Source organism: Beta vulgaris, chromosome 9, assembly GCF_026745355.1.
Source record: "Beta vulgaris subsp. vulgaris cultivar EL10 chromosome 9, EL10.2, whole genome shotgun sequence".
NCBI classification, from domain to species: domain Eukaryota; kingdom Viridiplantae; phylum Streptophyta; class Magnoliopsida; order Caryophyllales; family Amaranthaceae; genus Beta; species Beta vulgaris.
In genome coordinates, this window is record NC_079210.1 from 16,762,943 (window position 1) to 16,776,434 (window position 13,492).

The 13,492-nt window shown below is 33.1% G+C and overlaps 1 protein-coding gene across 1 annotated transcript; it reads left to right on the forward strand.

Annotated features, from left to right (window-relative positions):
• Positions 1-6,202: 6,202 nt before the first annotated feature.
• Positions 6,203-10,645, forward strand: LOC104884948 (xyloglucan endotransglucosylase protein 6). The gene is made up of 4 exons (XM_010669658.3): positions 6,203-6,496; positions 6,617-6,717; positions 8,163-8,356; positions 10,030-10,645. Exons 1-4 carry the CDS (start codon positions 6,340-6,342, stop codon positions 10,427-10,429), a joined length of 852 nt encoding a protein of 283 aa, XP_010667960.1. The 5' UTR covers positions 6,203-6,339; the 3' UTR covers positions 10,430-10,645.
• The last annotated feature ends 2,847 nt before the right edge of the window (positions 10,646-13,492 follow it).

The window sequence follows — 13,492 nt, forward strand, 5'->3', positions numbered from 1 at the left end:
GTTGCGGTTTCTGACCGCAGCAATAGGTCAACATATTGTTGCGGTTTCTGACCGCAGTAATAGGCCAACATATTGTTGCGGTTCCTAGCCAAAACCGCAGCAATATGGTACACGTAGTGTTGTGGTTCCTAGCCAAAACTGCAACAATATATACTATTAGGAGTAAAAAGAAATTGCATTTTGCCATCAAATTTGAAAAAAAATTGTTGGAAAAAATAAAACACAACAAATTTAAAGTAATGATAGATGTGCTCTTACAAAAAATATTCTGCAATATAAAACAAAGATATATAAAGGAAAAATATACAAAAAAAGACCAAAAATTAAAAAAAAAAACTAACATTATATTCATTCTAAAAAATAAAAATGTACAATAAAAATAAAACATCACTAGATCTAGACAATAAACACCAATCAATACTAAAATAAAACGAATTCAAAAAATTCACGCAAGGCCGAACACATTCAAAACCCTAGCTGCGAGTTGCGACGAACGAAATCAACCGTCAGAGCAACGACGACAAACTCGTCTTCAGGAGACCAGCAAGGCCGACGGCGAGAGACCTAAGGCCGATGAGCAATCTCGTTAATTCGAGTTGTTGAATCTGGCGAGCGACGCCGTTGTTTCTTGTCGAACGGTCGACCGGCGAAGGACAAGCTACGCGAGAGGATGAGAGTGTCGAATCTGGAAGAGAGAAGGAGTGAGAGTGTTGAATCTGGCGAGTGACGCTGTTAATTCTTATCGAACGATCGACCAGCGAAGCTACGCGAGAGGATGAGGGAAGGAGTGAGAGTGTCGAATTCGAAAGAGAGAAGGAGAAAGAGTGAGAGTATGAGAGTGTCGAATCTGGAAGATAGAAGCAGAGAGAGTGAGGGAAGGAGAGGAAAAGGACTAAGGGAGTGCATGAAACTGAAGAGAGGAAGAAGACTAGAGGAGTGCGTTAAACCCTAGATGGAGTTTTTTATATTTTAATTTTAAAATCCTATTATTGTGATATTTTGTAGGAACAGCACAGTAGGTTCAAATAATAATTTTTCAATATTATTTTAATATATTGTTGCGGTTCTTGGCAGAAACCACAGCAATGTGTTTGGTCAAATAGTCATAAAAAATTTGTCCGAAATTGCAGCAATATGGTTATTTTATATTTTCTTTTTCTTTTTACGTGATATATTAATGCGTATGGGCCAAACCGCAACAATATCACCACAAAAATAAGCAATTATTCTACTAGTGTGCATCAACAAGGATAAAGGTTATTCTTGGAGGATTTGGGCTTCATGGGAGAAGGGGAAGAGAAAATTTATGGTGAAAACCTTGGTGTCCAAACACACTTGTGGAAGAGCCCCCAAAACAAAAAGATGACAGCTACTTGGATTGCTAAAAATTATCAGAGTAAGTTCAAAAAAATCCTTACATGAGGCTACACGATATAATAGAGATAGTATGGCTAGAGTGGGGGATTAAGGTAAGCAGAGTCGTAGCATACAGAGCTAGGAAGAGGGGACAAAGTTTGATTGTAGGCGAGTATATGGAGCAATATACCTTGCTACCAAGGTATGCTGCAAAGATACAAAAGAGTAATCGGGCAAATATAGTCATAATTAAGATGGATGGTAATATTTTTGAAAGAATCTACATTTGTTTTGTGGCACTGAAAAAGGGGTTCTTAGCTGGATGTAGGCCTTTTATATCTCTTGATGGTTGTTTCTTAAAAGGACCTTACGGCGGACAACTTTTAGTTGGTGTTGGGAGAGATGGGAACAACCAAATGTTCCCAATGGCATAGGCAGTAGTGGAGGTTCAATTTACTTCTAGTTGGACATGGTTTTTGACACTTTTAAGAGAGAATTTGAGAACAAATGAAGGTGATGGTTACACTTTCATGTCTGATCAATAGAAGGGTTTATTGAGAGCCGTGTCAAACGTGTTTCCACAAGTTGAGACCAGGGTATATGCTAGGCATGTCTAATGTAACTTCAGAGGGTTGTTTGGTACTGGTCTAGAGTACAAGAATCAGTTATGGATCATATCAAAGAGCACCACATAAAATAAATTTGTATCTAACATAGAAGAGATGAGGAAGATATCTACTGCAGCTACTGATGATCTTCTAAATATGAACTACAAGAAATGGTGTAGAGCTTTCTACACTCCTATGTCTTGAAGTGATAGTGTGGATAACAACATGAGTGAAGTTTTCAATGCCTACATATTGAACTCAAGGCATAAACCTATCATCACTATGTTGGAGGACATCAGGGAGGGGTTGATGGAGACGTTGCACAAGAAGAGGGATGAAGTAGGTGAGAAAGAGATGTTGTTGTGTCCAAGAATACAACAGAAAGTTGAAAAACACAAGATTTTTGCTAGGGGATGGAATACCTTCTAGGATGGGGGGGGGGTTTCTGTTATGGGGTGAGGGAAAGGGAAACACAAATAAAATATGTGGTGAATTTGGATGACAGAACTTGTAGCTGTAATGGATCGTAAGTAAGTGGGATTCCTTGCAAAGATTGAGTAGTTGCAATTTGGAACAAAGTTAACCAACCAGAGCAATATGTTAACTAGTTCTTCACACATCAAGTGTATTTGAACGCATGTGACTATTTGTTGGAGCCTCTAAATGGACCAGAAGAGTGGCCTAGTTCAGAAAATTTGGTCATTGCCCCAAAACTGAAGAAAGTATACAACAAGCGCCAAGTGAAAAGAATGAAGGAAGTTGGAGAAGTTACAACGTCGGAAATATTGAAAAAAAAAAAGTTTAGTAATGACATACAGCCTATTTGGTCTTCAAGGGCATAACAAGAGAGGTTGCAAGAATGTACCTACAGAGTCTATGCACATAGGTGCAAGTGAATCAAGTATTAGCACCAAAGCAGGAGCACCAATGCACCCATGCACCATAGAGGTGGAGGTGGAGGTGTATACACCTACCCAAGTCGCTACCAAAGAGTTGCTACTCTCCAAGCCCAACCACCACATCAGCCACCAAGTCAACCAACACATGATCCAACACCTCAGCCAACACCACAACCAATCCCTCATCCAATCCCACATACAACACAATAACCACACAACTCACCCATCCAAAGGAGAGTAGCATATTATTCAGATTATGAGGGTGAATATACTATATATTCATTCAGCCAAGACTACTCATTCAGTCAGTCACAATCAGAGAAGGGTTTACAAGCTCCACAAATAATAACAAGCCAAGTTTTACAGGTATGTGATTTGATTTAATAAGCTAACATTTTTATTACCTTATAATTTGTCCATGTATTCTGAATTAGTTTCTTTATATTCAGGACCTAGCAATGGCTAAAAGGATGCAAAGGAGACTTTAGTTCAAAATTAACTTATATTTAGTTAATAATATGCTAGTACATAGCTTGATATAGCAATTAGAGTCTTGAATATACCCCTTACATAGTTATATGGTACCATAAACAAACAAGAACCAAAATGAGTACACAAATCCAACCTTAACACTCATAAATCCACCCTTTTTAATTTTAAGCATGATATAATTTGATTTAATCTTCCTTGCCTTTTCATTTGTTGTCTTCAGATTATGCCTCAGCAACATCACTTCCATTATAGGCTCTTGTTTCTCCTTCATTAACCCCGAAATCACATTTTTCTGCCACTTTGTAGGCTCTTCAACATCACACCATTTGAATAACTTGCATCCCCTTGTATCAGTCTCATCATCATAGTCAGGGCATGCTACAAACCTTCTACCAGGGTTATCCTTTATCCAGACTCTGATTTTGGTTATAACAAACCCATAATGGCATCATTTGGGAATTGGGAGCATGGAAACATAGCTATTTCTTGACATTCTGCTGAGTAGGAGCACAAAATACTAAAAATAATAATTCACATTCATAAAAGAAGAAAACAATAACATTAGATTTCATTTTCCTTTAGTGTAGTTGGTTTGTACCTGATTAATTGAAGGTGATGAAGTTGCTTTTTTCGCTGCTGATGAACAATATCGGATTTTTTGGTGCCAGGAAAGTTGATATTTATGCTGCTGCTGATTTATTGAAAGATTGGATTTTTTGGATGTTCAATTATATCTGTTGACATGGCTCAGTTTGGCCTATTTTTTCAATGTATATCTGATTTTTTTACCGTTGAAGAACTGAGCTGTATTTTTTGAATTTTAGTGCACTAAATTAACTGTCACTTTGTAGTTATTGCCACGTAACAATTTTTTTTTTGGTAACGGTAACTTTGCAAACATCGATACCAAATGTAACGGACATCCAAAATGAGTATCCAAACTGGAACTTTTGAAAGTTGAGTACTCAAACTGGAACAAAAGGCAAAGTTTAGTACCGAATTGTGTACTTAACTCGAAGAAAGAGTACAAAAGTAATATTAGAGCACTTCTAGCCGTTCTCCTTGTGGGTTATGAGGAGAGAGATTATAAAATTAATATTAGTTTATTAGGAGAGAGAAAAAATTTAGCCCAAAAACTAATGCCCAACTCTTCATGATGGTGGGGTACGTGGAAGAGTGAGGAGGTAATAAAATTATTAATGACCACAACCTATAGGGCAATCATTCATTGTGCTCTTAGTTTATTAGGAGAGAGAACAAATTTGGCCAAAAAACTGATGCCCACCTCTTCATAATGGACCAAGAAAGAGAGGAGCAAAGAATGAAATGGAGGAGAGAGAACATATGGTGGGCTCAAAGGCTACGCATACACTGGGTGTATGTGGGCAACACATACACTGGGTGTATGTGTTACTACTAAAATTTATACCTTGTGTATGTGTTACTACTAAAATGTATATTATTACTTAAATTATTACAAACTTACAATGTTTCGGCAGATAATTTTGTTTTTAATAGTTTTTCTTTATCTTTGTTTAAAAAATCTGTTTTATAAAATTTTCTTTGTTTAGATTTTTATGAATCCTTTGTTTAACTTAGAAAAAGAATTGTAATTTTTTTCTTCAGATTATTCATATATTAGCTTCATCTTTTTCATCTTCACCATTTTTCTACTAAATTTTCCTGCCATTTTCAATTATTTAATTTGTTTGTAGAAAAATAATGTGATATTTTCATCCCTAGTATTACAATCGTCTATGTATTACGCAAATTCAAATATCGTTGAATAAGAAAACTAGTTTAAAAGTTTGTAAGTTTGTGATTTTTTAGTAACGGTATATATTTTAATAGTAATACATACAAAAGATATATAATTTAGTAGTAACAAATATATCCGCTATAGGTGTGGCGCACATACAACGAGTGTATGTATGTGTATCATCTCTTTATGGTAGGGGTAGGTGGAAGAGTGAGAAAGTAATAGAATAATTAAGGAGAAATTCACAAGAGGGGACCCAACTATCATACATTTTCTTTTATAAGTCCCAATTATGGACTAATCCTTGCAGGTCTCAAGTTTAGCATCTTGTGATTTTTATAAGTCCTGAATTACTTATAAACGGTTTAGAAGACCTGTAAAGAATACTCCATAGTTGAAACCTATAAAAGAAAACGGGTAATAGTTAAACTCTGTCTTGTAAATTTTTTCCATAATTAATGACAACAAACTATAAAACAATTATCTAGATAAATGAATAATTTTTGGGATCGATTTAAAGGTGATCAGGTAAATGAACGGTGGATTAACTAGAAAGAACTTTAACCACAGTGAAATAAAAAGAACAGAGGTGAATATGAAAAACTGAAAAGTTTAGTTACTTCTCATACCATTAATTCAAAAAAGTAACGTTATCATTTTTTAGATATTGGAATGGAGGTCCTCAAAATATCTTGATGAATGATGATGAGGAGAGAGGAAGGCTATACTGCCTATACCAGAAAAATTTGAATGCGAATTCCAAAAGCAGGTCCTTTTTAAATTTCTACTGCCTGTGCCAACTGTACTATAAGTGACCAGCTGGAAACAACCATATGTCTATCACTCATTGGTTCACAGCGTTGTAATAATCCTTATAAACAGCGACATGTCTCACTGCAGTATTGAGTACTCCCAAAATTACACTCCAGCTCTAAGCCAGCTAAGCTCAAACAAAGTTAAAGCAATTACCCATAATATGATGACATGGCCTATCGCCTAATCGCCTGTGCTATAACATTCATTTTTAAAATCAGAATCAGCTTCTCATACACGCCAATCTTTACTGAGGTCTCTACTCTCTATCTATAAATAACACTCAGTTATTTTTCGTCACTCACTTCACTCTATTTATTTCACTCTCACGAAAACTCACTCCCTCGCTACATTTCTCTTCTTTCATCTTTCAGAAAGAAAAAGATAAGTAATAATTGCTTCTTTTATTACGATGAAAATGACAATAATTTATTTTTGTTTTGCAATCTTGATGATGGTGGAAGTTGTTAGTTCATCAAAGTTCGATGAATTATTTCAGCCTAGCTGGGCTTTGGACCATTTTACCTATGAAGGAGAACTACTGAAGCTCAAACTTGATAACTTTTCTGGTACTATTTTTAACAACCCTTTTTTTCAATTAAAAAAATACTCTCTCAAAAAATTCTTTTGGCTATGATAAATTTATTAAAAAGAATCATAACAGTAAGTTAATGCATCTAATTTACTAGGAGCTGGGTTTCAATCAAAGAGCAAATACATGTATGGGACGGTGACTGTTCAAATCAAGCTGATTGAAGGCGACTCAGCAGGCACTGTCACTGCTTTTTATGTAAGTATGCACAATAAGTTAATAACTTGAGCTTGTCAAAGGTGCATTTCTGCATTATGGTATACTCCCTCCGTCTTTTTTTATTTGCTACAAGCACTTTTTCACAAAGACCAAGGAGGGAGTGGGGACTATTGACATAAATGGAATTAACAAAAAAGCAAATAGGTAAATTGTGGACCTATGTATTATATATGGAAACATTTACAAAATCAAAAGGGAGTGATGGCAAATTTGTAAATAAAGTGTAGGACCTATGTACTATATATGGAAATATTTGCAAATGTAGCAAATAAATTGAAACACCCCTAAATGGCAAAATGTAGCAAATAAAAAAAGACGGGGGGAGTATAAACTATTTTTTTTTTTCGGACGATGCCTCATGTCAGTTAAAATAACATAAATATATTAGTATTTTTAAATTTTATAATTTATATTGCTACTTTTCGTAATTTTTGTCCATTAAAAAATTGAAAATTTCACGTCATGACGTGATAAGTAAAAATATTTGAAAGCTTTGAGTTTGAAAATTATACCTTAAAAGGAATTGTGATAAGATAATATAACATCAATATTTTCTTGTAAGCATAATAATAGTGTTAGAGATTTATATACTTGTTTAAGTTTTTTAGTTAATTATAATTATTTGAAACATTAGACAACAAAATCATAGTGTATTGATGATTAAGCTCTTACTTTTCATTTCAAAGGTCATGTATTTAATACCTTGCATTTATATATTTTTTTAAAAGTGAGGAGTACACATATACATAAAAACATTTCTATTCGAAATTTGATGATAGTGTCACGTGATTTGTAGACTTTTTTTCGCACGTCTTTTAATATATTTGTATAGATGTGAGTGTTTTTAGAAGTTTAAATCTTTTTTCCTTAATTTTAAAAAAAAATATGATTATGATAAAAAAAAGGGTAATGTTAAGGGCTACATATAAGCATGAAATACATTTTTTTAAATGAAAACAGTTTAAGAATTCAAGATACATTTTCACATCAATTGAGATAATAAATACTTGATTTAATATTTTATTTCCATTTTGAGCACCTTGCTATGTATATCATTTTCCTAAAAAAACACTTAAGTGTTACTGTGATTTTTGTTTCATATTATAAGACAGACACCCACCATATTTAAGGTCGAATTTAACAGTATTATTTTTGTATCCAAGTTAGTGCCTTGTATGTCTAGACATTATTTTTATTTGTACATAATATTATACTCCAATATCTGGTATACAAATTATCTAATGACATAATTTTTATTTGTACGTGCCTTGTATTATTAACTGCGGGAGTACCTTCCTCAATAAATTTTTCTATAAATCAACAGAATTTCATGTCTAGACACATTATTTCTCTTACTGAAACAGTGACAGAATTTAATTTTCATTTACTCATTTATGATTGATATTGGAAATGCGTGATTGCAGATGTCATCAGAAGGTCCAACTCACAATGAATTTGACTTTGAATTTCTGGGAAACACAACTGGAGAGCCATACTCAATTCAAACTAATGTATTTGTAAATGGAGAGGGTAACAGAGAGCAAAGACTCAACCTTTGGTTTGATCCTACCAAAGATTTCCACAAATACTCCTTGCTCTGGACTCCTCGCCAAGTTGTGTAAGTTCATTTTCTAAAACTTGTTCGTGTTAGAGTAAACATTACAACGATTGTAGGGGATATTTTCTAATAGCATGATATGTATGATATTTAGAGTTGCTGAGTCGGGGCCATTGTTAAAACGGTTTTGTAGCGAATAAGAGATGTACGTAATTACCGATTTGCCTTGCATGATAATTTGTTATGTAGCCTTGCTTTAACTAGTAAAAGTAAATGGGTTAATGGACTTTCGCTTGCTATCGTTAAAACTGAAAAGGTATGTAAGGTGGTGAGGTGAATGAATGGGCTGAAAGAGCTTCTGAATTTCACTGGCTACCTATTCTAAAAAATTCGTATTCTTTTGTATTTTTCTAATTCTCTTAACATTAGAATGTGAACTTTGAATATATTCAGAAGAGATTACTATTGACTTCACGTGAATTTGTGCTGTCCACATCAGATGAATAATTTGTTCTGTAACAATCAAACTATTGGACGTGAGCTTAATTATAATATACGATGCTTTACTAGATTTACTTTTGGACTTTTTGGTTCATACTCCCGTGATGCCAGTCTCTTTAAGTATACAACGCACATGCTAAATGCTTGATTAGATTTCCAGGTCGAATGCATCATAATTCATACTGGTTTCAGGTGATTTACTGTTTGATTTACCTTGCATTGTTGTTGTGAAAGAAGGAATTGGTCGTAACATAAATGAACATTTGACAAGCCTCTATATTGCTTGGTAGTTGAAAGTATGATTTTGTTGTAGAGGTAGTATTAGTGCTTGTCATACTTAATACAATCAACCAAACTCTTACAAGGCATGATATTTTTTTTAAAATAAAGTTATTTTCTTTTTTTTAAAGCAGCACATTTGATTTTGATTACACATTAAATATTGGAAGTTCGAGAGATCTATGTAATACTTTTTAGTATACTTGTGTTTTTTTTTTTCCTTTAATTTGGCTCACTCAAGTATACTACTACTATTTCAAAATAGAAGTAATGACTTTTCGTTAAAAAGAGATTTACTAAAATTATACTCTTATATTTTCATTCAATTTGCTAGCTATTGTAAGATTATATATATATATATATATATATATATATACACACAACATTCTTAGTTTACATAGTCAAATTGAAATATAGAGTGCTTTATAAAATTATAATTCATTTTTTAGTATAGATATATTTTAGCTTATATTTTTTTGTGCATGTATGATTACACAATCTTATTCTCAACTTACCTTTTATAATCCTTGACTCCTTGTCCCATATATTAAACCCAAAATAGCATAGTAGTTTTAACTCTAGAGAAGTTTATTTTGAAGCAATAAGACTATTTTTCTTGATATTAGTTCAACTCATTTATCGAGTTAATGGAGTACATAAATTTTGTTCATCCATTCAAGAGGAATTTTTGTAAATGATGTTTATCCACTCAAGACAAATTTTCATAGATAATTTGACCCTTTAAATATTCTCTAATCACACATCTTATTGGATAACTTTATTAAACATCAATAATTCTATGTCAAGCACTCAGGTAAAAAAACATTATTTTATTTACAACCTACTAATTAATTATGATAAGATTTATACCCTACCATGCCAATTCAATGTGTTGTTTTACCTCTATGGTCCCCACAAATGATTGATGAACTTTTTTTTTTCTTGGTATCCAGATTTATGGTGGATGAGACTCCCATACGTGAGCATACAAACTTAGAGCATAGAGGCATTCCCTTTCCCAAGGACCAAGCAATGGGAGTTTACAGTTCAATATGGAATGCAGATGATTGGGCCACTCAAGGGGGTAGGGTAAAGACTGACTGGTCTCATGCCCCTTTTGTTGCTTCTTATAAAGGATTCGAAATTGATGCATGTGAGTGCCCGGTGTCTACAGCGACGGCTGCCGATAACATGAAGAGGTGTGGCAGCGCATTGCCTACCATGTCCGAGCTTAGCTTACACCAGAACCACCAACTTATGTGGGTTCGGGCTAATCATTTGGTTTATGACTATTGTACCGACACTTCTCGTTTTCCGACTATTCCGGCTGAATGTGTGCACCACCGCCATTAGTGTTTACACTTATCAGATAGGAGGAAATGTAGAAAAATGGAAGCATCAGATTTGGAAGCATCGGAAGGGAAGGGAGGGGAACTAAGTTGGGTGTCACTATTTATGTCCTGAAAATTATGATGGCTTGGTTAATAACATTGTATAAAAAGAAAATGGAAAAAAAGCCTTGAATGTTTGATATGTAAAATCATGTATAAAAAAGTTATTTTATTTTAATATTTTCTTTGTTTTTGCCTTCTTTTTTTATAAATTTTATTTTTAATTACTCCCATAGCTAATATTTTAACTAAATGAAAAAGTGTTTTGCCACACATGACCATGATTAATATTTATAATTTAGTGTTAAACCTTCGGAATAGGATGGGTCACTTCTCTTATTGTTTCTATTTAAAAAATTGGTTTCTTTTGTTCTATATTAATTGATATATTTTCCATTTTGTTTGTCCTATATTAGTTGACCCATATTAAAAATATGGTGTTGATATTAGTGCAAAATAATAGAAGTAATATATAGGAATGGTAAAACAAATTATTCTATTGTAATATTTTTTTAATGACTATTATGTAGCTTTATATGATAAAGTTACATGAATAACAACTATCTATACTAATATATTAAAAGGCGTGCGCAAACCAGGAACGGTGCCACGTGGCGCTCTCCCTAGAGAGTTTTAGTTCATGTAATCCATGTACAATAAAAAAAATTAGAAATTGCATGGTATAGGATTTGATCCCGTGACCTCAAGTTCATGTACTAAAGTTTTAACCACTAGACCAAGTTGTAATTAGTGATATCATATCAAAGTACAATATTAATAAATGAAATTTTTCTTACCCGGGGCATAGCCCGGGCCTAATAACTAGTTAATAATGAAATAGTGGGTATAAGTTAAGAGATAATAAAAGAACATTAATATTTTAGGCAATCTAGGAATAGTTATAAATAATTTTGTAAGAATAAATATGTGTTAGAGGATAGGTTTATATCTATGGGCAAGGCCCATTAGGTTAAGTTTAAGTTATGTTCTATATATAAGTAATGTCATTGTAGTTATGAAAGACAATAATAGAACACCTCTTCTCTCTAATTTAACATGGTATCAGATTAGGTTTCGATCCTAGGGTTCATTATTTTTTTCCATCTCTCACCGCCGGTGGGTGGTTGATTTCTTGACACCCACCGGCCGATATACGTTTTTTTTTTCTCGTCGTGTGTCAACTTCCTCAGCTTCAGTGATTATACTGCTTGCTTTTATCTTTGGTCAACGGTTGGGGCAAGTATGGGGAATGGTGTTAGACTTTTCATTTTTCGGCATGAAATCAAATGATTATTCCAGGCATTAGTGCCGGTTGTAGGTTTGATTTATTGAAAAGAAGAGGGGGATTTGGGAATTTGTTTTTGTTTGAATTAAATTAGGGTTATTTGTTGGGTTTAGAGATGGTGTTGGTGTGTTATTATTCTTCTTTTCTTCAAAAATTTGGTTTTTTTTTTTGATATTCTATTCAGATCTGTTTCAAAACAGATCAGTTTCTTTGAAACTGTCGATGACGTTCATTCCATCGAAAATTTGTTCTTTTGCTTCTGTGATGATGATCATTCCATCACAACTTTCACAAAAAAATTGGTTCTTTGGTCTCAATTTCAGATATGTTTCAAAACAGATTGTGAGACATGTTTTGACTCTCCGTGTGTCGTGAGACACGGTTTATGGGTTCTCCTTGTACCTTGAGACGAGGTTTGTTCACTGAAGAATTGACATTGAAGATTTGAAGATTTGAAGATTTGAAGAATTGAAGAATTTGAGTTCGGTTTTATTTCTATTGGTGTTTTTTATTGTCATTTGTCCAATTGTAACGTTCGTTTTACTGCCGTTACAATTGCGGGAGGGTGTTAGAGGATAGGTTTATATCTATGGGCAAGGCCCATTAGGTTAAGTTTAAGTTATGTTCTATATATAAGTAATGTCATTGTAGTTATGAAAGACAATAATAGAACACCTCTTCTCTCTAATTTAACAATATGAGAAGTAAGTTGAAGAGAAAATTAAGGAAGTTCTTTCATTTTTGACACTCGTCCTTGAATCAAAAGTTGTTGGAAGAGTTTTAGTGAATCTATCAGCCATTTGTTCTATTGAGTTCATGTTAACTTTTCTTTACTCGCATTGCTAATCTAAGGGAAATATTCTTTGTTGCATTTTAATATTAGCAACTTCATTTCTTTGTTGATTCAATACATGAATCATTACCAGTGAACAAATTATTCATTTTGAATCATTTGTGGAGCACCAAGTATATTTTGATTTAAACTATGGACATAAAGAACATCTTTAATCAATTTTGTTCCTAGTTTTGTTTGCATAGTATTTTTACATTTGCTTTAAGTTTAGCTATATGGGGTACAATACTCAACGTACATGGGGTACTTAGAGAGAATCTTCTCAATTTTTTGCAATTTATATGAAAAAATATAGTCATGTGGGGACTTGTTTGTTAGTCTTAATTAGTACGTTATTAATATTTAATCTTTATAATTTTTACTAATATATAATGAAAAATATTTAAGTTCAAAGATGTGCACACTGAAAAGTGAGAAAGATAAAAAAACAGAGGAAGTATATTGTAAATACATAATTATGTCTATTTATCTTAGTACCCAATGATAATACACTCCACCTTCTTGGTCCAGTATATAAATGATGACAAATAAGCTTTAAAAATCTATTCTCCAACTCTAAAGTCTCTTTCAAAAAGCTATTTTGAAAACTCTTTCAAAATCTTTATTGTTGGACAACACTCAATTAAGCTTTCAAATCAGTATTACACGTCCAATTTCTATTCGAAAAAGAGAAGTTATAATTAAATTAGGATTAATTGACAGGAAATTTGTGGTTTGTCTTCTTGAATTTTAAATGATGAATATGAAAATCAGCAAGGGAATATGTGGAACCTATATAATAATAAACCAATTGAAGCAATGTAAGCTACATCTGATTCAAATGCATAAGAATTGCATTGAACCATTTTAATTTCACTGTTTGGGCCATCTCTTTCATTATAAATCAG

What these genes read in the sequence shown, in the direction of transcription:
- LOC104884948 (XM_010669658.3), top strand. Translation starts at nt 6,340, where the DNA reads ATGAAAATGACAATAATTTATTTTTGTTTTGCAATCTTGATGATGGTG. An exon ending in CAAACTTGATAACTTTTCTG is followed by an intron (nt 6,497 to 6,616) that starts GTACTATTTTTA and finishes CTAATTTACTAG; the next exon opens with GAGCTGGGTTTCAATCAAAG. An exon ending in GCACTGTCACTGCTTTTTAT is followed by an intron (nt 6,718 to 8,162) that starts GTAAGTATGCAC and finishes GCGTGATTGCAG; the next exon opens with ATGTCATCAGAAGGTCCAAC.